A 26394-nucleotide genomic window follows, 5' to 3' on the forward strand; every position below is an offset into this window, starting at 1 on the left:
ACACTTTCTTAACTTACAAAGAAATCATACCTATTTAATAAAGTTACCTCCACAGGATCCCCAGCTCAGTCTATTATTTGTAGTCTTATCAGAAAGCTTTGTATGAGGTGGTTGTTTTATTTCCTATTATGTTACTTAAAATTTTACAACCCACTTTAATTATTGAGAGTGACATTTGTGTATAAAGCCACAGATTAACAGAAAGGTAAACCTGAATTTCTGGATTAAGAATGAAGGTGTTAAATGGCTTTGCTTTATAGGATAAAAAGCAAAAAACTGTATAAATATAAAATGATGGTTTTGTAACAAGCATGAACTTAATATAAACTATACTAGTGCTTTAAGACCAAAGCCAACAGGCTTGACTTTTTAAGAAATGAGCTTATTTTAGTTCATTAAAGTATGTTTTACAGTCACTATGATGTGTCTGGCACTGATTCCAAACATATCCAGCAGTTCACTAGGCTTCCCACTTCAAGGCACTCCTGACACTGCCAGCTGATGAACAAGGATGTCAGGCTCCCCGGCGACAGCTGCCCATACAGCTTCTCCAATGCCACCTTCTCTGTAGTGGTCCTCCACTGTGATAACCCGGCCACCTGTGGCTTTTGCACTGGAGGTGATAGTGGTAGCATCTAGGGATTTAATAGTAAATGGGTCAGTGACATGGATAGAAATACCTTGTTGGGAAAGATTGTCAGCAGCTGCTAAGGCTCCTTGAAGAGTAACTTCAGGTCCAATAACTGTGACCTTGTCATTGTCACTGTGGCGGACCACTTTGGCCTGTCCAATCTTCAAATTTTCTTGTGGGGTATAAATAACTTCAGTTTCTGGTCAGCAGGTCTGAATGAAACACATCCATTTGGTATTGGCAGCCAGATAAACAGCATGCTCTGTCGAAACGGCATCACTTGGATAGAAAATAGTGCAATTGGGAATGCTTCGGAACATGGCTAGACCCTCTAGGGCCATCTGGGAGGGTCCATCTTCACCAATAGATACTCCACAATGGGAACCAATAAGGTTGATATTGGTTTGAGAGATGGCTCCCATTCGGATCTGATCAAATGCTGCATACTTGATAGATAACAATCTTATGTAATGCTCTACAGAGGAGTCAAAGACGATTCTTGCCCTCCAGACTGGACTTAAATCTAATAGGGAAGACAAAGTAGATACACACATGATTACAGTGAGTGCTGATGGCTGCCAAGGATACTAGCAGGGCAGAGAAAAAGTGCTTACTCTCAGCTAGTATCTCCACTAGCGACCGGGAAGGTATCAGTGAAGAGGTGACTTTGACCAGAGCTTTGTAGAATGGGTAGAATTTTGGCTGGAGTAAATATGAGAAGAAGTCAATGAATCAAGTTACAAGAGTGGGAAAAGAGAATTTCTAATCTGAAAGGAAGGAAATATTCATTCTGAGAAACAGTGAGGCAGAAAGCAGGAAGACAGATTTTGAAAAGGTCTTGAAACATAGCCAAGTGGCTTGTTTTGGTGTTTTGTTTTGTTTTTTTTCCTCTTGATTTTGGGTTGAAGGTGCAAGACAGTGGAAAATTTTTCATCATCTGAGTGTCTTGATTGCAGTAATGTTTTGGAAAATTTTTTTGGTAGTGTCAGGAAAGATAGATGGAACTGGGTAAAAAATAAAGGTAGGGAAGATGAGGCTATTGCAGTAGTGCGGAAGTCAGATAATAAAAGACTGACCTAGAGAATCCTTTGTCTTGTTAGCTCCATAAAAATTTTAAAAATGATAGTATTAAGCATCAAATTTAATGCAAGTCGGTGGAATTTTTTGACAAGATTGAAAACAAGGAGTGAAGAAAGAAGCGGATATGCTTGTGTGAGGCTGGAAACTCCTTTTAAATGTGGCAATGAGGAAACAAAAACATTAGCAAACTCCATTTTTATTGATTCTTCCTGCTACTATGTATACACATGGTCAGGACAGGCTATCCTGAAACAAAATTTTAAAAAAGATCTTAAGAATAACCAAAGTTTCCCCTTTTCTACTTCAAAGCTTCCCTTTATTAACATCTTTCTTAAAAAAGCAATGAACACGTGCAGCCTAACCTCAATCATCACCCCCTATCTTTTTGTTTGCATTAACATATCTCTAATACACCACAATCTTTGTCTACCTCATCCATCAAATTCAGCTTATCTCAATCTTCCTTTTTTTAATTGGGAAAAAAAGGTCAATATATTGTTTTGAAACGTTCAAACACTGTGGAAGAATAGAGTAAAAAGTCCTTTCCTGAGCTTATCCACCTCAATCCTAATCTTGTAAACTATAAACAGTATGTTATGAGTCCTTTCAGACCTTTTCTATGCATGAATGAGCATATACATGTCTTTATTCCATATTTTATTGTAAATAGGATTTATCTTAACACTGTTTTATGACTCACTCTTTCCACTTAACACATCTACAACATTTTTCCACATAGGTACATATACTAGTACATCTAATTCATTTTTAAAAACAGCAGCAAATATATTTTTGTAACATTATTTAACTAATGTAGTAAGTTCGAGGGATTTGGGGACTGAGCAAGGAAAAATACATGACCACGAGATGGCACCATGAGCACACAATTTATCTGGAGGAGCTTTGACAGATTTGCATGCGTTGGGGCGCAATCCTTCACAATGTGATGCTTTCCCAAGGGTAGGGTGCAGAGGCCACTACCTAGAAGGTGGGGAGAAGGGGATCTGAGGCGGAGTTTGGAGATGGGGCTTATGTGTCCAGGTGATATAACTCAGTTGCGTGGCGGGAGTCTCTGGGAAGAGAACTCTTAGGGCAGCAGTGGCCCTAGCATCTACCTTATCTATGGTATCTATGGCTAGCCCATGTTAGGTGCAGTCCCTCAGGGTATGAAAGGCAGACAGGCTGTAAATGGGTAACAGTCTGCCCTTTGGGACTCTATTTAAAACAACTGGATGTGTAGAAACTTGAGTTTGCCACCAGCAGGCTTTTGAGTTAACAAGCCTTCTGTGAAGAAGTAAACAACTTAGGGCCAATATACAGGGGCCATCTCTAATTCATTTATGTAACAAGTATTAATAGCTCCCTATTGAAAGACATTTTACAATTAGTCCCCAGAAAAACAAGTCACAAACAGGTTAAAAGAAAAATTACTGACTTATATATGACAAAAGTCTAATTTTATCAATATAACCAGGTCTCCTAAAAATAAGTAAGTGATAAATGGGCACAGCCTTCTCCAAAATCAACCTTGAAAACTACAGAAACAGGATGAAATTGGGTATTGAAGTAAAATTACAATGTGAGAAACCCCTGGGTAAAAGGGAGCTGGTGAGTGATGAGGGTGGGGAACACAGCAGTTGCCGGAAGAGAAGATGTCTCTGGCAGCTTGAGAAGATCTGGAGAGGTTGTGGCTTTAGCTCTTGTCTCTTGTACTTCTTAGAAATGGAAAAGATTGCTGGCCTCCCGGTGTTGTCAGTCACTACCACAGGGGCACACGATTGGGCCAAAGTAAGGAGCTGATAGAAACAGGAGCAGTCCGAACAGGTCCTGGCATATTCATGCCTCCACCTTCCTGTCAGCAGGGGTTCTGTGGTCCCTGGGCTCTTGCCTCTGAGACTGAACCCTTCCCTTTCTGCAAATTCTCCAATATAGACACAGGTGAGGATGTGTCTTTGACACTTCCCCAATACACATTACAGAACAAGATAGCTGATTCCATCAGTGAAATAAATGTGATGCTACAGGTCGAAAGAAACTATATACCTGAGGAGAACAACTACTATAAAAGAAAGCTTTAAAAAATTAAATAACACTTGCCACATGAAGCAGATTTATTGGAACAGATGGATCAATAAATAAGCATAACACATATCCAAAAAAGAATTAAGGAAGAATATTGATAATAAAGCAAAAGATAAGAAATTGCTTTTAAAAACAAGTATAAATACTATATTTTAAAAATAAGATAGTTGAAATGAAGACAACATTAGGTGGAATGTGTAGCAGGATGATTACATCAAAGAACAAAATAGTAAACCAGAAGATCACATTAAGAGCCGTCCCAGGGGACAGCACAAATGAATACAGAGACGGAAAATACAAGAGAAGTGCTAAAATACAGGGAGGACAGAATTATTAATATCTGGATAATACAAACTCCAGAAAGAAACTGAAAGGGGACACAGAGTACCAAAGATATATATATGTAATGTGTATATAAGGAAATACCAATATATAGACACATATAGTGAAATTGAAGAAGAGCAAAGACAATAGTAATTATTAAACAATTCCTCAAACAAAATTACAGCACCCACAAAGAACAAAAGTTAAACATGAGTCTTCACAATAGTAATGCTAAATTCAAGAGACAATGAAGCAATATATTTGTGGCTTAAAAAAGTTAATGTATTTTATTGTGAGGTATAGCATATAAACATAAAATGTAAATGTGAAGCATAAAGAGTAATTATGAAGCAAACATCAAGATAATTGCCACACAGCTTAAAAAATATAGCTGGCTACCTATGAAAAGTATCTCTAGAAAATGCAGCATAATTGATTTTGCCTGCTTTTGAACTTCATATATTAATAAATGGATTTATACTGTAATTTTTGTGCATTGCTTCTTTTACATTACAATTAGAAATTAATCCATGTTGTTTAGCATAGTTATACTTTGTTCATTTCATTGCTATATAAAATTTACCACACTTTATTTTTCTATTCTTCTGCCAATGAAAAATTAGTTTGGTTTTTTTTTCTAGTTTGGGCTGTTATGAACAACACTGCTATGAATAGCACTGCTATTGTGAACGACGCTGCTATTCTTATATACGTATCCTGAGAGACATGTGCTGGAGTTCTTCTAGGGTATAAACCTGGGAATGATACTGCTGTCTTAGAAGATGTACACATTTTAATTTTCTAGATAATGCCAAACTGTTTCCCAAAATGGTTTAAAAAATTTGCTCTTTGAAAGTGCTAGTTTAAACCTAAGCTAAATGATCAACACTAATGTGCACATATGCACATATGGGAAGTAATAGTCATAGAGTGTTGGGCAGATGGGAGGGGGCAGGAGGGGGCAGGAGGGGATGTCGGGGCATGGGCACGTTTGTCAGGTGGTACAAAAGCAATTTATGTAACCAAAACTTCTGTACCACTGTAATACTCATAAATAAAACATAAAAAAATAAAATAAAATAAACCTAAGCTAGAAACAAACAAAAAAAATTTGCTCTTTGAGATCAAGAATAAGACAATGATGTCCACTATTACTATTTCTAATCCACATTTTTATCATATTAAGGAATTACTCTTCTATTCTTATTTATGTGTATTTATAAAATCTAGGAAATTTGGGCCTGTAATTTTGACATGGGAAGATATTTGGGTAAACATTTTTAAAAAATGATTATGGGACTATTCAGGTTTTCTATTCCTCAGTGTCAGTTTTGATAGGTTTTTTTTTTTTTTCCTAAGAATATGTCCATTTTCTCTACATTTAAAAATTCAATAGCACACACCTGGTTATAATATCCTCTTATGTGCATAATCTGAACTAACATAACTTGTTTTAATTCTCATATTGGTTAATTGGGTCTTTTCTCAATCCCCTTCAGGGATTTCTCAATTTTATTATTCATTAAAAAAACTCAACTTTTGGCTTTCCTGGTATCCTCAATTATAAATGTTTTTTTCTATTTCAATAATTTCTGTTCTTTATTCTAGTCTACCTTCTTTTTGAATGTATTTTATTGTTCTGTTTTCTAATCTTTTGACATATGGATGCTTAGTTTGTTAGTTTTCAGTCTTTCTTCTTTTCTAATATTTATACTTAAGGCTCTAATATTTACACTAAAGGAGTTATTACTTCAAATGCATCCCATAAGTCTGGATATTTAATATTTTTGTTATTTTTCATCCCAAACTATTTCCTAATTTCCATTTTGATTTCTTCTTTAGCCCATGACTTATTTAGAAGTATAATTCTTAATTTCTCAATATATGGAAATTCCCTAGCTATCTTCTTGTTATTGATTTCTAATTTAATTACATGGTGGTCAAAGAACATTTCTGTGTGCCTTCAATCCTTTCAGATTTGTTTACACTTGCTTTCTGACCCAATGCAGGATCAATTTTGTTAACTATACATGTTTGAAAACACACGTATTCTTGTAAGCACTAGCAGCAGTATTCTGTATAGATTTGTTAAGTCAAATTGAGTTGTGGTCAAGTCTTCTAAGTCATTGGTGATGTCTTACCTGTTTGTACTATTAATTATGGAAAAAGGTATGTTGAAATTACTAGATGCATATGAATTTAAAATGGAAAACTGTTATCATTACAAGGTGATATTTTCTATCTAATATAATACTTTTTGACCTAAATTCTATTTTGTATAACGTTAATATATCTATACCAGCATTCTTTCAGTTTGTATTTGCTTAGCATATCTCCTTCCATTTTTTATTTCAATGTTTCTATTTCCTTATATTTTAGAAAATATAAGCAGGATACAGTTGGATGTTTTCAATCTAATCTGACATATATGTTTTTTAGTTTGGGGCAGTTAGTCCATAACTACTGTTTTATGGATTTAAATTTACTGCCACTTAAAAAAAATTCCTTACTATTCAATCTTTCATCTTTTTCCTCCTTTATTTCCTTAATTTGAATTATCTATTTTTTAATCATCCAATTATCTTATTTTCTCTACTTGTGTGTGGCCTGTACAAAGTTAAGTATCCTGTTTATTTTTAGTGTTTACCCTAGAAATTATGCATGCATTTTTATTGTATCAATATCTAATGTTAATCAATACTTAACCCTTATACACACATACAACACACAGACATATACACACATCTTAGTATATTTGTTAAAGTACAGAAAAATATCTTTAAGATGTCTCCAAATCATCTACATAGTTATGAGGGGGGATGTCGAATTGAAGGAGAAAAGTAGGGGGATTCATTCTGCTATCACAGTGGTGCATATCCACATTACATTATGACCAGATATAAACCATCATTATTGCTGTTTTACTTTTACTTTGTACACTTCATTTTTGCATTTGCTACAGTGTATTTTGAACTTATACAGTGTATTTTGAACATGTCCATAATCAACATTACTTAGAGGTTGAATTTGAATGAGGAAAATATGAAGTCTTTTATTTTCAAAACCAAACTAAAATTAAAAAATAAAAGTCTCAGGATATATGGTTTGCTGAATTGGCAATTTGAAATTTAGGAAAGAGGTAGGAATAGGCAGGAATTTTGTGATCAATAGAACAATTAGGAACTGCTGAAACAGCCAGAATGAGGGTTTAACGGTTAATAGATTTGCAGTAATATAGAACTCAGGAGGCTGATTTGCACTAGTCCAGACTTAGGGAATGAGGTAGAGTGGGTGAAAGATGGCTTCACAGCAAGTGGTTAGAGCATGTAGCTAGGGTGCATGGTTTGTACCCTAGAAGCAATAGGTTATACCATACAGCTGTAGGCTATACCATCTAGGTTTGTGTAAGTACACTCTATGATTTTAGCACATACAATTGCCTAAGAATGCGTATCTCAGAAAGTATCCCTGTCCTTAGACTATACTGTCTCTCCACAGTATGTATTCAAGGGTAACCCTCATTGAATATATTCACACAAAATGTATTAATACTTTTACCCACTTAAAAGCCACGTGAAAATACCTTGCCCCTAGATGCAGGAATCTTCTGGCCGCACACTCTTGATTACAATTTAAACTATTTTAAACAATGGATATATTCGTTGATTAAATACACGTACTAGCACACACACGTCTAGAGACACTCAAGTTCGCTCTGCCTGGAACTTTTTCCCCATGCCTAGTTTTCTCTTACAATTCAAGTCTTTGCTCAGTTACTGCTTCTAAAAGAGGATTTTAGAGACCACCACGTGTAAAACTGCTTTCCGGCCCACCCCCTTGGCTTTATTTTCTTTAGAGTACTTATATTATTTGAAATAATATTTATTGATTTGTTTTTATATCCACCCTCCCACCCCGAATATGAGCTGAGGAGGGCAGTGATATTGGCGGAGGAGCCCCAACGCCTGGCACATAGCAGCATTCAATAAATATTTGAATGAATACACTGTGCACGGAATTTTAACAAGTATAGGTGAAACGAAGACTCTCACACTGTGAGAGAAGAACAAAAAAACTAGGTTGGAAGGGCCCTTGAATATGAGCAAGGGGACTTTTCGGATGAAGAATCTAAGACCCAGTGTGGGAAAGGACTTGCCCAAGGTAATGCAGTGGAGGGGAAAGCAGAAGTCAGGGCCGTTTTCGCTCTAGGGCGCGGGCCATCTCTGAGCAGCCCTCCAGGGCGGGGACCAGTTCCCGAGATGCGGGAGGCCCCAGAGGGAATCTCTTGTCTGAAGAGGCTGCCGTCTCTGGAGTCCTGCACCGGGACAGATGCCCAAGCTCTGCTCTGGAGACCAGAATGCGATTAGCCGGGAACGAGGAACATCTGCGAGCAGGGTTCAAATCCCTACCCTCGCACTCAGCGCCCGGTCAATTTCAGCTTCCCGCCGCAGGCTCCCCTACCGCACCCGGCGAGCACGTAGGGATGGCGAGCTTTTCACCTAGGGCTTGAAATCCGGCAAGGGCGAAAAAGACAAGGTCTCAGTTTCCGCGGACGTTTTACAGAGACGCACTCGCCCCTCCCTTTCCGGTAGAGTTTGTGCCGGCTGCTCTGGTTCCACGTGTGTTCGGGCCGGGGTACTCGCGGGAGGTGCTGGAGCTGCGACTAGTGAGCCTGACCCGGTCCAGAGTGGGGAGGTGTTCCGTGGCCGCGAGGACGTCACCATGGTGGGCCCCCTCCTGCTTCCCTGAGCCCACTCAGTTGGTTCCTTGGAAGGCTCCTGTCAAGCAGGCAGGCAGGGAGGGAGCGGTCTCGGGAAGCGGAGCCAGGGGAGGATGCAAAGTGAATATACTGGGCGGTGGAGCTGGGGTGGGGTGCGGGGCGAAGCAGAGAGACGAGTCCCAGGCCCAGCGTCCGGACCTTAGACACTTAGAGTTTCGTGTCTCAACGGTTTAGTGCTCAGTTGCCGCTCCGCTACTCTTTCTTTGCCTCGTTCCTAACTTCTCCTTAGTCACTTGCCCCTTTGGGTAGGGATGGGAGTGGGCAACCCACATCTTTGTATTGCAGATGCTTACTGGTAAATGTGTATAGGAGTTCGGCAAAAATTTTGAGAGCGTTGGCCCCACACCTGTGCCTCCTCTGGCCAGTGTGGCCTCTGAATGAGCTCAGTTGCTTCCTTGGGGTCCGTTCATCGTCGCGGATTACTGACCCATTCCTGCCCCAAATCCTGCCTCTTTGGTTAACCCACCCCCATTCCCGCCAGGGTACTGAAGCTATTTTGTTGTTTTTATTAAAAATTGAATAGTTACAATAGTATTTATAAAACATATTTAAGTGTAAAGATAGGCAGTATAAGGAACTCGCCTTTCCCCTTTATGTAGTTTAAGAAATAAAACATAGCCTTTGAAAGCCTCTGTGTTCTTTTTGAACCTGTAACCTTCAGACACCCCTCAGAGGCAAACAATATCTAAATTTTGTGTTTATAATTCCATTATTTTTCTTTGTAGTTACTATATATGCTTGTATTCCAAAACAGTATGTTGTTTCTTCGCGGTTTTTTTTCACTTAATCGTTATGTTCTTGAGACTCATTCTTGAATTGGAGCATGTTTTAAATATTCATTATTCGGTTAGTTTTTAGTAAAAACAATCAAAAACGTTTATAATCTAGTAAAAAAGTTATGACACTCTGGCTACAATGTAACCTCTTTGTTCCTTTCTTTCTCTTTTGCTTTTTTCCTTTTCGTTTTATGCCATTTTTGTCTTTCTTGTCTATAGTCTGTTTTTTTGGTTTTTGCTTTGCATTAGATTGTACACATTTGTGTAAATTCAGTGTTTGCTTATCACTATACTTGTCTGATTTCCAACCCTTTATAATTTTCCTTTTTAGAGTGGAACATTCAAGCAATTATATGTGATTGTATGTTGATTGGGGAGGTCGATTGGCATTTGACTGCAGTTGTCCTTAACTATCAGAGAGCTTCATTTTTGTCAGGCTGTATAGTAGTCATTTATATCATCATCAGTAGTTCTGCTGCATCAAGTACAGCTCACAATGTGGTCCCGGAGGACTGAGTTTGGGACCCGTCTTTGCTAAATAGTCTTGGAATTACTTAACCTACCATCTGTTTAATTGGCATAACAGTAGTACCGACCTCATAGAATTGTTCTGAAAATTAAATGTGAAAGACTTAGCCCAGTGTCTAGAGCTTAGTAAATATTAGTTATTAACTTCAGTAATAGAAATAAATAGTAAAGAGTACAGCTTGTGGTTGTCCACCTTTGTTACTTTGCTCATTTATGTTCTCTTACTGTGAATCTGTGGTGGAGCTCAGTAAGTTCATATCTTTTTCTTAAATCAAAATTTAATTTAACTACATGAAGAATCTTTTCAAATTAAATCCATCCCACTCAGCACTTCTTTATTGTGCATTAAAAAGGTTTTTAGTGATTACGTACTACTAGGCATTCAAGCATACTCCTTTTTATGTAAGCCTGTTATTTGAGAGCCTAAGTGTGCTTGTTTTCTTCAGTAGCTAGATTACAAACCATTAAAAAGTATCCTATCATCCTTTCTTGATTTGTCTATGCACATGCATTGACCATTACTGACTACCTAAAAATTCCTTAATGGCAGGAATTATGTGTTGTTGGCCTCATACTTCTGTGAGCTGCCACAACAAATCATTTTAATAAATCTCAGATAATCTGCTACTAAAAAACTTGCTTCTGAAAGTTAATAAAACTAAAGAAAAACATTAATGAAAATCTACCTAGTATACCAGCTTTTTTGGGAACACTATTACATGTACATGGTTTAAAAAAAATAGTAATAAGTAGTTGTTCGTGAAAAGTGTATTAGTTTATTATTACCTGCTATAAAAAATGGATACCAATTAAATGGCTGAAAACAGATTTATTTTCTTACATTTCTGGAAGTCAGAAGTCCAAAAATGAGTCTTACTGAGATTAAAATCAAGGTGTTGGCAGGGCTGTCTTCCTTCGAGGGGCTATAGTGAAGAATGTTTCGTTGGCTTTTCAGTTTCGAGAGGCCATCTATACATTCCTTGGCTCTTGGCTCCTCTCATCTTCAAAGCCAGCAGCATAGCATCTTTAAATCTTCCTCCAGAGAAGGTCATGTGTTCTCTGACAATGATTCTCCTGCCTTCTTTATCAGGACCTTTAGGATTATATTAGGCCTACATGAATAATTTCTTCATCTCAAGATCTTTAGTCACATTTGCAAAGTCCCTTTTATGTATGGTAATATATTCCCAGGTTCCACAGGAATTAGGGAATGAACTTCTTTGTTGGAGGGAGCAGGTATTTTCCTTTCCACAAAAAATAAGTCTTTTTCCAACTCTGTTGTCTGAGGCTCCAGTTCACTTGAGAAACAGCAACTGTTAGAATTTTCTTAGCTATTCATTCAGATTTTTTATATGCATGTACCAGCATATATGTATGTTCCCTAACCTCCCTTTTTATATAAATAGTATAGTGTACACATTCCTATGTCCCTTGCTTTTTTTTGTCTTACCTTATCTTTGAGATCAACCTATACAAGTACCTATAGGTCTACCTCTTGCTTTTTAAAAAGCTAATATTTTATTGCTTGCTTTTACTATCATTTAACCAGATCTCTGATCAACATTAAATTGTTTACATTCTTCTGCTGCTAAAGATACTGTGACAATGCTGCATTAATTATTCTCTTTTTTCCCCTTTGGTACATCTGTAAATATGTCTGTAGAATAAATTAATAGAAATGGAATTCCTTGATCAAAAGATATATGCCATTTATATCTTGATGTGGACTATCAAATTGCCCTTTAGAACAGGGGTCCCTAACCTATGGTGAGTTGTATAATTGTTTCATTGTATATCATTATATATTGCAATGGAATAATAATAGAAATAAAGTCCACAATAAATGTAATGTGCTTGAATCATCCGAAACCATCCCCCCCCCACCCCGTGTCCCCCCCAGGCCATGAAAAAATTGTCTTCTGTGAAAACGGTCCCTGGTGCCAAAAAGGTTGAGGACCACTGCTCTAGACGACTATACCAGTTTGCACCCACAACCTCCCTAATGCAATGTTAGTAATTTTTTGTTAGCCTTATACATTGATAATTCTATTTTATTGAAGTTTTAACTTACATTTCTTTTAAGTTAGACCATATCTTTTTAAACTTTTAAACAACACTTGTTTGTACTCTTTCTGTGACTTGTTTGTATTTTTTTCTGTTTCTTTTTTGAGTTGCTGATCTTTTTCTTATTAATCTTATAAAACTTTTTTATGTTAAGGGAATTAGCTCTTTTGTTTGTGTTGCAAATATTTTTTCTTGTAGTTTGTCTTTTGGCTTGGTTTATGATGTTTTGCTGCCCAGAATTTTACATTTTTATATAGTTAGATTTGTTATTTTTTTAAATCTTCTGGATTTTATGTAATGTTTAGAAAGACCTTTATCACTCAGTGATTCACCTACAAACAAGAAAATATTTTTTTCTAGGACCTGCATGGTTTCATTTTCATATTTAAATGTGATCTAGAAGGAATTTAGAGTGTGGAATGATATACCAAATATTTAAAAGAGAGATTTATATGCTTTTTTGTTGTTCTTCGGTATCTGAGGAGGGTATTGGTTTCAGAACCCCCTTGAATACCTAAATCCAGGCATACTAAAGTCCCTTATATAAAATGGTGTAGTTTTTGAATAAAACTTATGTACATCTTTTCAAGTCATCTCTAGATTATAATACCTAATGCAATGCAAATATTATGTAAATAGTTGTTACAATGTTCTTTGAATTTGTATTGGTTTTTGTTGTATTATTTTTTATTGTTTTTATTTTCCAAATATTTTCTATCTGCAGTTGGTTGAATCTGTGGATGCAAAACCTATAGTTGCAAAACCTGTGGATGTGGAGGGCCAACTGTACTGTATTTACATTTTTTGAGTACTGGAAATACTGAATGCTAATCTAAAATCTGAACACACAGCAAATGTTACCAAAATATAAGTAACTAGCTCAGCTAAACTTTTGTGATCTAAAAGATGAATTATTATCAAATGCTATTCTTTGTCTTATTTCATTACATAATACGCACTTTTTAATTTTTTTGGGGGGGGGAGGTAACATTTACTTTGTGTTCAGCGCTCTGAAGCCTAGGCTTGATCAATAGTGATTATTTTCTAAATCACTACCAAATATAATCCAAAAGTACATTTGGAGTTCCAGTAACTGACTTACAAATGAAATGTTCTAATTTAAATACCTAAGAAATTTGGAATTTATTTGTCTACTATTTATATCTTGATACAGTTTTTTAAAACTATGTGTGTTGGGATGATCATGGTGGTTGGTGAATTGCCTCAAATAAGGCTGCCTTATTTCTTGTTCTGTAATTGTCAAAAAGAGTGCCTCTTACAGGGACTAGGACAGAGTCATTCTTTTAGATCTTTAGATAGCCTATTACCCTGCTCCTTTTCAGTGCCAGGCCAACAAGAAAATCTCTTTATTTTAAGAGCAATTAATTTAAATAGAAATAAAGTAAACTTGTTGAACTGATTTGAGCTAGAATTTTTTTTATTTTTAACTTCTAACAAAAGACCCAGAAAAAGGGATAAGCATGAATGTATGTTACAATTCCAGTGGCTGGATGCCAGTACCATGTTATAGTAGAAACAGAAGGCAAGTATCAGCTAAGAATGGTACACAACATGCTGGAAGGAGCCTGGGTCCCTGAGGGCTTCGTGGAGCAGAGCCTCCAGCTCATACTTTTAACAGGAGAGAACTAAACTTTATCTGGATTAAGCCATTATTATTTCAGGTTTCTGTTGCAGAGAGCCAAACCTGATTTCTAAATAATATAGGTGAGATAATATAGATAAGGTATAGAATTGTATAGGAATAAAAAATTACTGAGATGTCTAGTTTGGAGGACTAAATGAATTGTGACCTAGTTAACTGGCATATAGCTTGAGCAGGAAAATAATTTGTTCCCTTTTGGATGTGCTAGTTTTGAGATAGCTTCTATTATTTTCTCTGTTTCTAATTTGCACAAGCCATGAGCCCCTTTTATTTTGCTTGATTCACTGCCCACTCTGTTCCACATGCAGCTTCTACAGTCAAACTCCCACTAATAACCTATGTTCCTTCTACGCCCTTAAACTTCTTAACTGTAACACAAATTTCCGGCTCTGAGTCTCCTCGCTACTTTGAAGATGGAAGAGTTGAAGAGCTGAGTTTATTGACCCCTTCTGTGCCTTTATTCTCTTAATATCATGGGAGAGTAGTTCCAAATGTATCATTTCTGTTATGAACATGGAAACAAAGACTTTAAATTATTTAACAAGTCTGATTTATCTCCTGATTTCTCGTGTAGTATTTCTGGCTCACTACATTTCTGTTATATTAATGTTTTTACAATTTATTTTTAAAGGAAATTTCGTGACTGGAGTCACTTATATATCCTACTATATGTTATGTGGTTTTGTATATTTTAGCCTAAAGCACCAAAGGGTTTAAAAAGTGCAGGACGGGAAAAAAAAGTCATCCATCCATATAGTAGAAAAGCAGCTCAAATTACAAGAGAGGCCCACAAACAAGAAAAGAGGGAAAAGTAAGTATCTTTTCATCATTTGTATTATGGATTGGTAAAAAGCCCTTTATACATTTATCCTTCAAACATACATCCTTCCACAATATTCTTTTCATCTCTTTAATAAATGTTTGTTTGAGTGTGTTCTGTGTGCTGAGGGTAAAACTGAACAAGGACTCTACTTTTACAGAGCTTACCTAAAACAGATAAATAAATTTAAATAGCAGTTTGTAATGAGCGTAATGAAAAATTGAAAAGGGTTATGGGATTGAGAGTGAGAAAGAGAGGTTTGTTTTACATAGGATAGTCATGGAAGTCTTCTCCGTAGAAGTTACATTTGAGCAAAAAATTGAAAGATGTGAGGGAATGAGCTATCCTGATATATGGATTGGGCATAGAGGTTAAAGTGCCTATTAGACATATAATAAGAGATGTAAATTAGGCAGTTGGATATGTTGGGTCTAGTATTCATAGAATAGGTTAGGGATGTAGACACAAATTTGGGAGCCATCAGTATCCGCATGGGATTTCAAGCTGTGAAACTGGGTGAGGTCACCTATGATTAACTGCAGAGAGGGAAGAGAAGGAAGATGTTGGGACAAGGAGGATTTCACAAGTGAGACCGAGAAGGAAGAAAAAGATTTTGGTATTTCAAAGATTCCTTAAAATCAAGAGAAGACTAAATAAAAATCATCATTTTGACTATTTTAGAATAATTTTGCCATTTTAATGAATGCTAAATGCATTTACATTAGCTGATGGAAACTGGCACTTTCATTGTGACATGATGCCTCCTTGCCTAAGACAAAGCCATATTTAGTAAAGGTTAGCTGTTTCACAATGATGTGGCTAAAAGCTTTCTGGAAGAAAATAATCAAGTGTTGGGATAGCATAGTCAAATTTTCTTTCTTTTTGGGGGAGGTTTTTTTTTTTAACATAAAGGTTAATTATGATGATATAGCAGTGTTACTTTAAAATGGTCATTTTCAAACTTCAGGTATTTGTGTATCATTTTCATGATTTTGTTACCTTTTTAACATGATTTGCTACTATTATGACTGTGCAATTTCTTTTATCACCTACACCAGTATTTCATAAACTTTGGTATACAGGAGATACACCTGTAGGGCTCATTAAAACTGTTTGTTCCAAGCCCTACAACTTTCCAGGTATTGCTCTTGTTTTTGCTTGTGGTTTCAGGACTACACTATGACAACCACTGACCTGTACTATTTAGTTTCCCTTAAATACCATTATTTAAAAAGGAGACATTATATCTCCTTTAAAATCAAGTAGATACTATTACCTGCCCTGAATGGTCTGAGCCTGAGACATCCTTTTGTGTTATCCTTGGTGAACAGATCTGGCAAAGGTTGGAAGGCTTGCCAGATAGACTAACACTAAGTTTTATCCTTACTATAATGTGCAAGGATCAAAGGAAAATGGAGGAGGGGGAAGCAACTTGCTTACCACTTAATTAAAGATTATTTAATTCTGTGCCTACGAGCTACTTAATGACCTTAATTGGTTTCCTAAGAAACAATGGTAGCTAGTCTATACTTTTCCACAGAACCCAGGATTCTTTGTACCATTTCCTGGGGTTTCTTTTTCGGGAGAAGGAGGGCTGGGAAGTCAGGGAGAGTATCTGTTAGGGCACTGTGGTAGAGGATACAAATCCAGACTTCCTGGGTTGATCAGGTTGATGCTTACTGATGACCTCAATTTAGTTAAAGACACTGCAGGAGAGAATAGCAAAGCTAGAGTAAAAGTTCAAACATGTTCTTCATCTTAGGACTCTATGAAATACTGCTTCTATTCATAGAAACTGAACAGAAACTGGGATGGGCATGTTGCAAACAGTGAACAATTTGCAGGCAGCGAATGGCTATTCTGTATGATATGATTTTAGCTTTATTTTATGATTTCTCAGCATAGCAACATTTTGGCAAAGAATTCTAGATGCCAAATGAAAATGACGCAGTCTGGAAAATTGACAAAGGAAAGAAACTAAGCATGATGGATAAGAATCTAGAAAACAACTGCTTTTGAGAATTAATGTTGGTGATGTCACCTCACTTAAAGAATTGATTCTCTTTAAAAATCAAATTCACACATTGTCTGCCTTATTAAGAATTTTTCCATATTTACATGCAGTTATAGTTTGAAATACTTATCAGATTTCTCCACTTTTCTCCACTCTAGCGGATACCACTGTAGTTGGGGCTCCGATTGAGTCCGTTGAGAATTATTGCAACTTCTAACTCGATTCTTCCCTCCAGGCTCACTTGAAAGGAATGAATTCCTCTCCAAGCCATTCTCCACCTTCTTATGAAGTGTTCTTTGTTTTTTTGAGTCAACTTTGAGGTATAATTAACATACAACATAATGGACACATTTTAAGTGTACATTTTTTGGGTTTTGACAATTGCATACATTAGTATAACCATCATGATCAATATGTAGTAGAATTTTATCTTTCTAAAAAAATTTCCTTGTGTGTCTTCCCAGTCAATCCTCATCCTTCACTCCTGGCCTCAAGCAGCCACTAATTTGCTCTTTTATTTGATAGGTGACATTTATCTTTGCTGTTGTTTCATATAAATGGGATCATTCTGTATGTAGTCTTTTGTACCAGCTTCTTTCACTTAGCATAATGTTTGTGAGATTTATCCATGTCATTTTATGTATTGTCTGTTCCTTTTATTGTTGAGTATTCCATCGTACGGATATGTGGTTTGTTTATCTATTCACTGTTGATGATCATTTGGATTTTTTACAGTTTTTGGCTATTATCAAGAGTCTCCAACCTAAGCGACCAGCCATCTGTTATTATGAAAAGTTTTATTGGAAAACATTTATACCTGTTCTTTTTGTGTTTTCTGTGACTGTTTTCAGACTATAATGGCAGAGTTGAGTAATTGTGACAGATTACATAGCCCCTAAAGCCTAAAATGTTACTATATGACCACTTAAGAAAGTATTTGCCAACCCCTACTATTATGAATAAAGCTACTGTGAACATTCATGTACAGGTGTTTGGTGGACATACATTTTCATTTTTCTTTCATTTGCTAGAACTGGAATTGCTGGGTCATCTGATAGATTTCTGTTTGAATTTATAAGAAATTAAGTTTATAAGAATTGTGGGTCCATAAGGGGTAGTACCATTTTATATTTTCATCAGAGTATAAGTTATATTTGCTACGTATCCACTTGAACATGCTTTGTTAGGTGTTTTGTTTTTTCCTTTTTAATTTCAGCCTATCTAGTAGGTATATAGTGGTATCTTAGTGTGGTTTAAATTTTCATTTCTTGATGACTAACGATGTTGAGCATCTTGTTATATACTTAGGGGTCATTTATATATGCCTTTGATGAAGAATCTGTTCAAATCTTTTTGCACTTTTTGGTACTGGGTTGTTTGTCTATTACGTAGTAAGAACTGTTTGTATATTCTGGATATAAGTTGTTAGTTATTTGTATTATGAGTGTTTTTTCCCATTCAGTGGCTAAAAAGGTTTTTGTAAAGAAAAGGCTTCATTTTATTTCTCCAGTTTTCTGGTTGTGTAAAATGGGAGGGTGGTTTGCTTATTACTCCTTTATGGATAAAAGCCATGTGTACTTCCCCTTTATACAAAGCCTTATCCTTTAGCTAAGAGGTTTCTTTTCCCATTCCCATGCTCCCCATCCTCTTTTTTTTTTTTTTTTAAATCCTGAATAACCTTTCTCTGAATATTCAGATCTCAGCTCAAAGGTTACTTGCTCTGGAAAACCTTCCCAAATCCTAAAAAGTCCTATAGGTGCTTCTTAAATATGCTTTTGTGGCTTTGTATGCATCTCCATGTTTTCATTGCCCTCTAGATTTTAAGCTTTGTTGGGACAGGGACAGTGGCTTATTATGTTCATTGCTAGAGGCTAGTGTAAAGTCTGGCGAAGACTAGGTATCCAAAGAGCTCTTCAATGAATAATTATTTAGAATATCAATAATAGGCATATATTACCTACAATCTTTCTGAGAACAAATGGGTTTTTCATTTTATTATCAAATTTATGAAAAGTAATCATCCTATGTTCTTATTAAAGTTTAAAAGATGACAGTAATGCATTTTAGTCTTGGTGGCAATCTTCTAGAAGGTATGCATTATTCTTGTGCACAGTATTTTGCATATTATACAAAACCCATCTGAACATTCATAATCCAATTAAACTTTCAGTTTTGTTTTTGGAACTAGCTTGTTCTGTAAGCTTCCTTTAATTATTGAAGAACTAAAACAAATTCTGATAACATTTTGTTCTGATCATTTAAAAGAGAAGCATGGCATGATGTGTAAAAGATTGATCCTTGAAATAAAGTTTTTTGGGCAGTTTTTCTTGTTGTTTTTGACAGATTTTTAAAGCTTGCTTTGGAAATTTTCTAACATGGCTATGCCTTTTCTTCCAAGATTAAAGAATGACAAGGCCTTGCGTCTCAACCTTATTGGTAAGTGGGTTTTACTTATTGAAATTCTGGCTAGAGTATATGAATTTCTGCCCTATGCCTATGTTTATGTTTATTTTCCTAGTGAAATACTATCTTTATCAAAGTGAATTTTCTTTACCAAACTGGATTAAAATGAAGCAAATCAATCATTAAACTTTTGGAATAAACAATGTTAATGATTTCTAGCTTGGTTTTTCAGAAATTGTTTGTATTTAAACTACCTATCTATTTACATACATGTATGCTTGCATCCATGCATCTATCTATGAAGTTTAATTCTAACTCCCTAACTATTAGGATTATGGAATATTATAGCTTAAGTATTATGGAAAAAACAATTCATATTTAATGATGTGGATACATGCATCTTCAATCTCTATCTCCTTTTCACAGTCTCTTTTTGGGGGGTCAAATTTATTGTTAGTAAATTTTTACTGACAAGTCTGAGATTTTAAAATACTATTAGGCTTTATTACTAAAAGGTATTTGAATCCTCATCTCTAATGCTTCATCAGGTTATAGAAAAATATTTCTGAACGGGATATTGGTATGCTGTCATATTGAGATATCTAACTGAAAGTGACCCTGATGGTTAGATTTATTTACAAGAATGAATTCTGTTGGTTCTTGGATAATATTGCTCAATCACTCTTTGCATACTAGAGCAGCTCTTGTGTACCTAATGTACTTACTAACTTTGGGGCCCTGGACAGTTTACTTAACCTCTCTCATCTGTAGATGGGGGCATAATAAAACAAATTTTCATAGCAGTGTAAAGCTATTTATATAGTGTTTGCAGCTTATTAAATGTTCAGCAGATATTATTTTCCATCATTAATCATTTATGTTTTATTATTTTAGACAAATTCTGTCCTTTGCTTTTTAAATACTTAGAACTTCATGTTCTGGTACAGTATTCTTTTTTCTTTTTTTGCATCCATATTGGATAAGAAATACATACAAATGATCATCCCTCCCACCTCTTGTCTTTTCCCTAAATTAAAATGTGACAGTTTAATTTCTGACAGACTGGTTTAATTAGCTTTGAGCCCACATAAGACTTTATATTTAACATTGAAAAAAATTTTGGTTCTGTTTTAAACACATCAATGTTTAGAATTATAATAAATACGTCTTTGCTCAAGTGATGGCTTGTGGTGCTAAACTATCTTGGTACTTCTTATTCATAGGTGAAAAACTTCAGTGGTTTCAAAATCATCTCGATCCCCAAAAAGTGAGATATTCAAAGAAAGATGCTTGTGCATTAACTGAAAGGTAAACCCTGAGCAATATTATGGGGAAAGAGTGAGAAAAGGTAATTCTCCAACCTGGTTCCTTAATACCCAGAGCTCTGTCCTGCTTTGCAGAAGAGCAAATGGGCTTTGTTAACAGAAAGACTTTGGGTTTATATCCTGGCTTAGCTACTTTAATAGGTTTGTAATCTTTCTGGGCCTTAGAGTGGTAGTTAACCCAGTTTCTTGGGATCAGAAAAGGCTTCCTGGAGAAATATCTAAACTGGCACCTGAAAGGTGGGGATTAGCAGATCCACATAAGGTAATTTGAAGAGTATCTAGTCAGAGAGAACAATATCTGAAAGGCCCCAAGGTGAGAGCAAAGAGAACATATTTAATGATCTGCCAGACATTTAAGATGACTGGAATAACAAGTTTAAGGAGGAAAGTATAGCAGGTACCAATAAGTGACAACCAGCTCATGAAGGACCTTAGGTGTCAGTCTCACAGTTTGGACCTTCTCTAAGGACATTAGGAGCCATAGGAGGCTTTTACATCAATCGCCTGAGATAATAGTGTTTAAACTTTAGAAAGATCAACAGTTGTGAGAATGAGGAAAATGTATGAAGGAGACATGGCTCTGGCCAGGGGACTGTTGAGAGGCTGATGTAGACATCTAGGCAAGAGATGATGGTGGCTTCTGCTTGGTCAGTAGTAGTGTGATGATGAGAAAGGAACCATTCTAGAGATATTGAGAAGGTAGAAGTCTTGGTCTTTAGTGAAAACTTAGATATAGAGTAAAGGAGAGAGAGGAGTCCAGGAGTATGCCTGCATTCCTCACTTGGGCAACTGGATGAATGGTCCTACTATTATTTGAGATAAGAAGCCCACGAGATGGAGTAGTTTGATGGGGGAGGTTGGGGCTAGGGTGATGACAAGTTTGGTTTTGATGTGCTAAGAGTGAAGCCGCTAAGGGACATCTAAATGGAGATGTCCAGTAAGTGGTTGAATATGAGTGTCTGCAGTTCAACAGATACTTTGATAGCAGGCTGTGATTTGGTCCATGAAGTTAAGGAAACGGTAGAGTTATCCAGGGAAGGGGTACAGAGGTTTGAGGACCTGAGGAACATAAAACATTTAAAGGACAGCTGGGGACTAAGATTTCCATGAATTAATATAAGCCAAATATATAAGACTTTGCAGCTGATCATTTTCTTATTTTTCAGGTATTTAAATCGATTCAGCAGTGAGCTGGAGCAGATCGAGTTACATAACAGCATCAAAGACAGGCAGGGAAGGCGGCACTGTTCCCGGGAGACAGTCATCAAGCAGACGATGGAGCGGGAGCGCCAGCAGTATGAAGGTTATGGCCTCGGTGTGTTCACTATCATTATTTTTTCTTTTAAAAACACATAGCAGTATCAGATTTATAATTCATTTCAAAGGTTTTATTTATTCTGTTTATTTAGTTTGATTTTTCTTCCTTTGATTTCCTTTTCTTTGTGTTTAGAATACTTCTGGATTTTTTTTTTTCCCTCTGCATTCCCAACTAAACTATCAATTTTGTGATAGTGACATCATATCTTTCTACTATGATAGTAATACTGATCAACAGTGACTTGTCCCTGGAATTTCAGATTTGCAGTAGCAAACTTGGGTTTCTCAAACTTTCTGCTCAGATGTCTTATGGGCATCTCAAACTTCACATGTCACAAAGCAAGTTCCTGTTTTTCTCCTAAAACTTGCTCCTCCTGCAAGTTTCCTGTTTTAGTTAGTGGCATCACCACTTTACCAGTTGCTCAGATCAGAAACCCTGGAGTCACTTTCACAGTTTACATCCAACTCATCAGCAAATGTATTTAGAATCTGATGACTTTACCGCTGCTACCACCACCTCCCTAGTTCAGGCCACCATCATGTCAACTGTACCCTTGTTATAGTCTCTCAATTGGTCTCTGGGCTTCCACTCTTTCCCCCTAAAATCTGTTCAACATATAGTGGGCAGATTAATTGGCAGTAATTAACAGAGCACATCCAAAGTGAACATTTATTGGCAACAGAGCCAGTGCTGGAACTTAGATCTGGTGTTCTTCCGACTCTGCCACAGTGCTTCTCCCAGAATCAGGGATGTGTCTGGTGGACAGACTCCAACTAGTTTACAGGTGTGTAGGATCCTGGGGGAAGTTTTCACCAAATTCTGTTTTGATAAGGTTCTGAGAAGACTAGATATGACCACCTACCCCCTATTTCTTGGGGGTATAACTATTTCTTGCTCATTTTATTAAAATTCCTTTTTAAAAGCTTTTATATTTAATTTTCATCTTTTAATACCTAGCCCTTCACACTCTTATTTTCTAAAAGTATTGTAAAAGTCAGTATGCAGTGTACCAAACATGTTTGTTTTTTCTTCTTCATTACTTGCTACTAAATTTTAGTTAATACTGTATTGCATTGGCCAGATTTTTTCCCAGTGTTTCAGTGTTTGTTGTACATAATTCCTGTGTTTCACCAATTTAAGTATGATCGTGCATATTAGTTTATGATGAATTTTCTAATCATGGTAAGGAACTGTCATACACATAGTTTTTATTAGAGATGGGTTTAAATTTTATTGAACTTCATTGAGTACCTATTGGTTGTAGTATTTTAAAAATTTTTTTTCACATTTTGATAGCGTGATTTTTTTAACATTAAACAATCCTTGCATTCCTCAGATAAATTCTACTTGCCAAGGTAAAGTATATGCTTGAAAAAATTGTATTTTTTCACCAAGAAAAAACATAACATAATCTGTCATGTTATATTAGGGGGTTGATAATTAGATTTTGCTGGATACCTTTTATGGTTAAAAAGGACAGAGTTTATTTTGTTAATAGGTTTTATTTCATAGATTCTGTGCTAGAATTTGTTATTTAATAGCCTTTTTCTTAAATCATCATCTTAAACTAAGCCCTTTATACTTGCCAAACTTAACTTTTCATATTAAAGATAGCAATGCTTTGAAATCGTGTTTTCTTTTGGATATTCTTGCTGTGTGTCAGTTATTGTTTGTTGTATCTGAAATAATAAATTGGAGAAACTGTAAAATGATGAAAATATTGCCTAATGCATATAAATTATTTTCTTTTCCAGAAATTCCAGACATTGTGAATGCGAGTAATCTGAAAACTTTTAGGTGAGGCTGTTTTCTTGTTCCCTTGAAGCTGCGTGTAAAATATATGAGGCATGAACTTTCTTCCCTTTTGAGTATAGACATTAGAACTCAAAGAAAATCAGGGGTTTCTTTTAACCTTTTCTCTTTTATCAGACCAAGTAAGAATTTTCTGAATTTGTGTTTATTTAAAACACCTGATATACACTGAAATGATAATGACATTGTATACCTTTTGTTTTTCAGTATAGTCTAAAATACTTTAATACTTCAAAGAACTTGATTTCACTGTTCTTCCCCAGTTCTTATTTTTAAAAAAGATAATAGTGAAAGACTTGGTGGCTCAGAGTCACATCCCCAGACTGTTGTGCAGCATACTCTTTAGGAGAGAAGATGGTTAATGGGAAGTGAGATCAGGGAAAGGGACTGCGTGGTCCAGTGGTCCTTCTAATTGTCCCCCTGTGTGTTCCCAAGGAGAGCACTGAGTAGGATTTCAATTATTTAGTTTTCAAACATAAGTTATGTTTTATCAATCATTTTGGTCTTAACTAGACCATGTTGATGGGTCTGAAATTTAACGTTAATTGAACTTAGATAAATTTAAATACAGTCATCTTTTATACTTCTGAATACATGGAAACTAAATTAGCTCTAATAGAATTCATCTATCATATTTAAGAAGCAGTTTGTTCATTAGGTCATGTACAGCAGGTACTTTATAACTTAAATACGTGGAGCTTAAGATCCTTTTTATACCCTAAATATTTTTTGCCAGTAATCTTAAATAAATATGCTTCTTATTTCTAAAACAATGTATGTTCTGTCACCTTCAAAGTAAGCCAGAAACCAGAGGAGGTGAGTGTAGCCTGTTAGTATTGCTGGCTAGAGTTCTCAAAACAATCTTCACATTATTCCTACAGTAATTAATTGTCACAGAAAATACTGAGGTTGAAAAGCTGAAAATTTTCCATTATAAGAATAACAGTGATTTGATTGCTGAAATTTAATTGTAATGTATCAGTGTGTGTGCAAAGGAAAACTTTTGTGCATTTTGGAGATTTGCTGGGTATGGCATACTTTCTGGATTCTTGATCCATATAGCCTGACGGAGGGAGATAGGTAGGGAGAATAAAAGAATAGAACAGTGTTTCATTGTAACTCCTACCTAACATTTTCCTCTATTGCTTTTGAAGTTTTAAATATATGGGATTCTCTGTGCAATTACTACCACTGTAGATTAATGAGAAAATGCAATTGGTTTGGAAAAAGAAGCCTCAGTTCTTAGGATGTTGTATTTTTTCCTAGTGAACTTATATTAGTTCTTTCTAGTGTATTTGAATCTGCTATAAATTTGTTAACTTTATTCTACTTTCACAGTTTTGAAATTGACTCTCTCCTGCTTTCCTGCTTCAACTCCTACCAACATTCTATGCTCTTTCTTTGTCTAGGGAATGGAATTTTGATCTGAAGAAATTGCCAAACATTAAAATGAGAAAAATCTGTGCAAATGATGCAGTTCCCAAGAAGTGCAAGAAGAAAACTATTATAGCTGTAGACGAAGACTTCGGGGATTTGGAACTAAAAGATGAATCAAGTGACTCAGATGAGGAAATGACTGCAGTGGACTAATTGTCTTTACTTGAATTGAAAATAAATAATTTGAGACCTTCAAGTTACACTAATTGATTAGACTATGGTACATGCTTGTCAAGATACAAGAATTTGCTATTTAACTCATTTTCTTACATCATTAAAGTCCCATTTGCAGTTTCAAAAATGGCGTTAGGATTTTTATTTAAAAATGAAGAATTACTTTTTATATACATTAAATTGCTAAAATAAAAGTGATCTGCAAAAACTATTTAATCTGAATTTCGGGGGTGGGGAGCAATATGAGTGAGGACAAAAAATGTTTTAATTTTTTTCCTCATGTGTATTTAGGATTATGTAATCTCACATTTTGGGAAATGGACAGTAACCTGTTTTCTGAAAGGTTCCTGTGGATGGATACTTCTTGAGCTGTGATGATAGCAAAATTATCTATCGGCAATTGTGTCCTACTAACTCTCCTCTTAAACATTAAGCCTATTTTCTTATAAAATAGGGAAAAATGTGATGGGGAATTTGTATACACTGATGGATTATACATTATTATTTTATGAGCCAGAGTTAAATGGTAAAAACAATTAAAACAGTGATTATTGATCTCCCACACTTAATCTTTTGACAAAGGGGATAGATAATATCAGGTTAGCTCCTTTTGATTGTATATTATTTTCTGCTTTCTTATTCTGAAAAGTGATAGGTTTTATTTGTGGAGACCGAACTAAAGATTAGAGAATCAGTGATTTTAATTGTGTTATTTTTTCTTCCAAGAGATAGGTTGACATTAACTCAGTATTACAAGTATCATGAAAAACATGGATGTTGTAGAATTGTGTTCTTCACAGAACTTGTTAAATGCAAATATCCTGTTTTCTAAAGGATGCAATGCAAGTGTGTTTGAGTATTTTCAAGAAAAGAAAACAATGCTATATGAGGTTAACTAGATATCAACTACATCTTGTTAACAGTTTACTTCAAATATAACTAGTTTACTTTTGAAAGTTAAAAATAAAATGTATTTCCATAATTTTACTTGTTACAGTTCTAATTATTTCACTTTCAGTGATGTACTTGATGCTGATTAGCTTTAGTAATCTATTTAAAAGTGTGGTTTAATGATTACATAATAAGTTAATATCTCTTTAGTCATTGGAAAGTTTCCTTCTCTCTCTCTCTCTCTCTTTCTTTCATTCATATTTAGTCTTAAA

The 26394-nt window shown here is 35.5% G+C and overlaps 2 protein-coding genes across 2 annotated transcripts; one reads left to right on the top strand and one right to left on the bottom strand.

Annotated features, from left to right (window-relative positions):
• Window positions 1-387: 387 nt before the first annotated feature.
• TKTL2 (transketolase like 2) lies at window positions 388-1185 on the bottom strand. The gene is given in 1 exon segment (XM_069493261.1): window positions 388-1185. A coding segment is annotated over 1 exon segment (798 nt).
• Window positions 1186-8725: 7540 nt separating this feature from the next.
• TMA16 (translation machinery associated 16 homolog) lies at window positions 8726-25336 on the top strand. The gene is made up of 7 exons (XM_069493220.1): window positions 8726-8842; window positions 14624-14739; window positions 19161-19198; window positions 20389-20473; window positions 21657-21805; window positions 23563-23605; window positions 25030-25336. The coding sequence occupies exons 1-7, from the start codon at window positions 8840-8842 to the stop codon at window positions 25208-25210; spliced, it is 615 nt and encodes a 204-aa protein (XP_069349321.1). The 5' UTR covers window positions 8726-8839; the 3' UTR covers window positions 25211-25336.
• Window positions 25337-26394: the final 1058 nt, after the last annotated feature.

This window comes from Eulemur rufifrons, chromosome 18 (genome assembly GCF_041146395.1).
Source record: "Eulemur rufifrons isolate Redbay chromosome 18, OSU_ERuf_1, whole genome shotgun sequence".
Lineage (NCBI taxonomy): Eukaryota > Metazoa > Chordata > Mammalia > Primates > Lemuridae > Eulemur > Eulemur rufifrons.

What these genes read in the sequence shown, in the direction of transcription:
- TMA16 (XM_069493220.1), top strand. An exon ending in GTATGAAGGTTATGGCCTCG is followed by an intron (nt 21,806 to 23,562) that starts GTGTGTTCACTA and finishes TTTCTTTTCCAG; the next exon opens with AAATTCCAGACATTGTGAAT. An exon ending in AGTAATCTGAAAACTTTTAG is followed by an intron (nt 23,606 to 25,029) that starts GTGAGGCTGTTT and finishes TTCTTTGTCTAG; the next exon opens with GGAATGGAATTTTGATCTGA.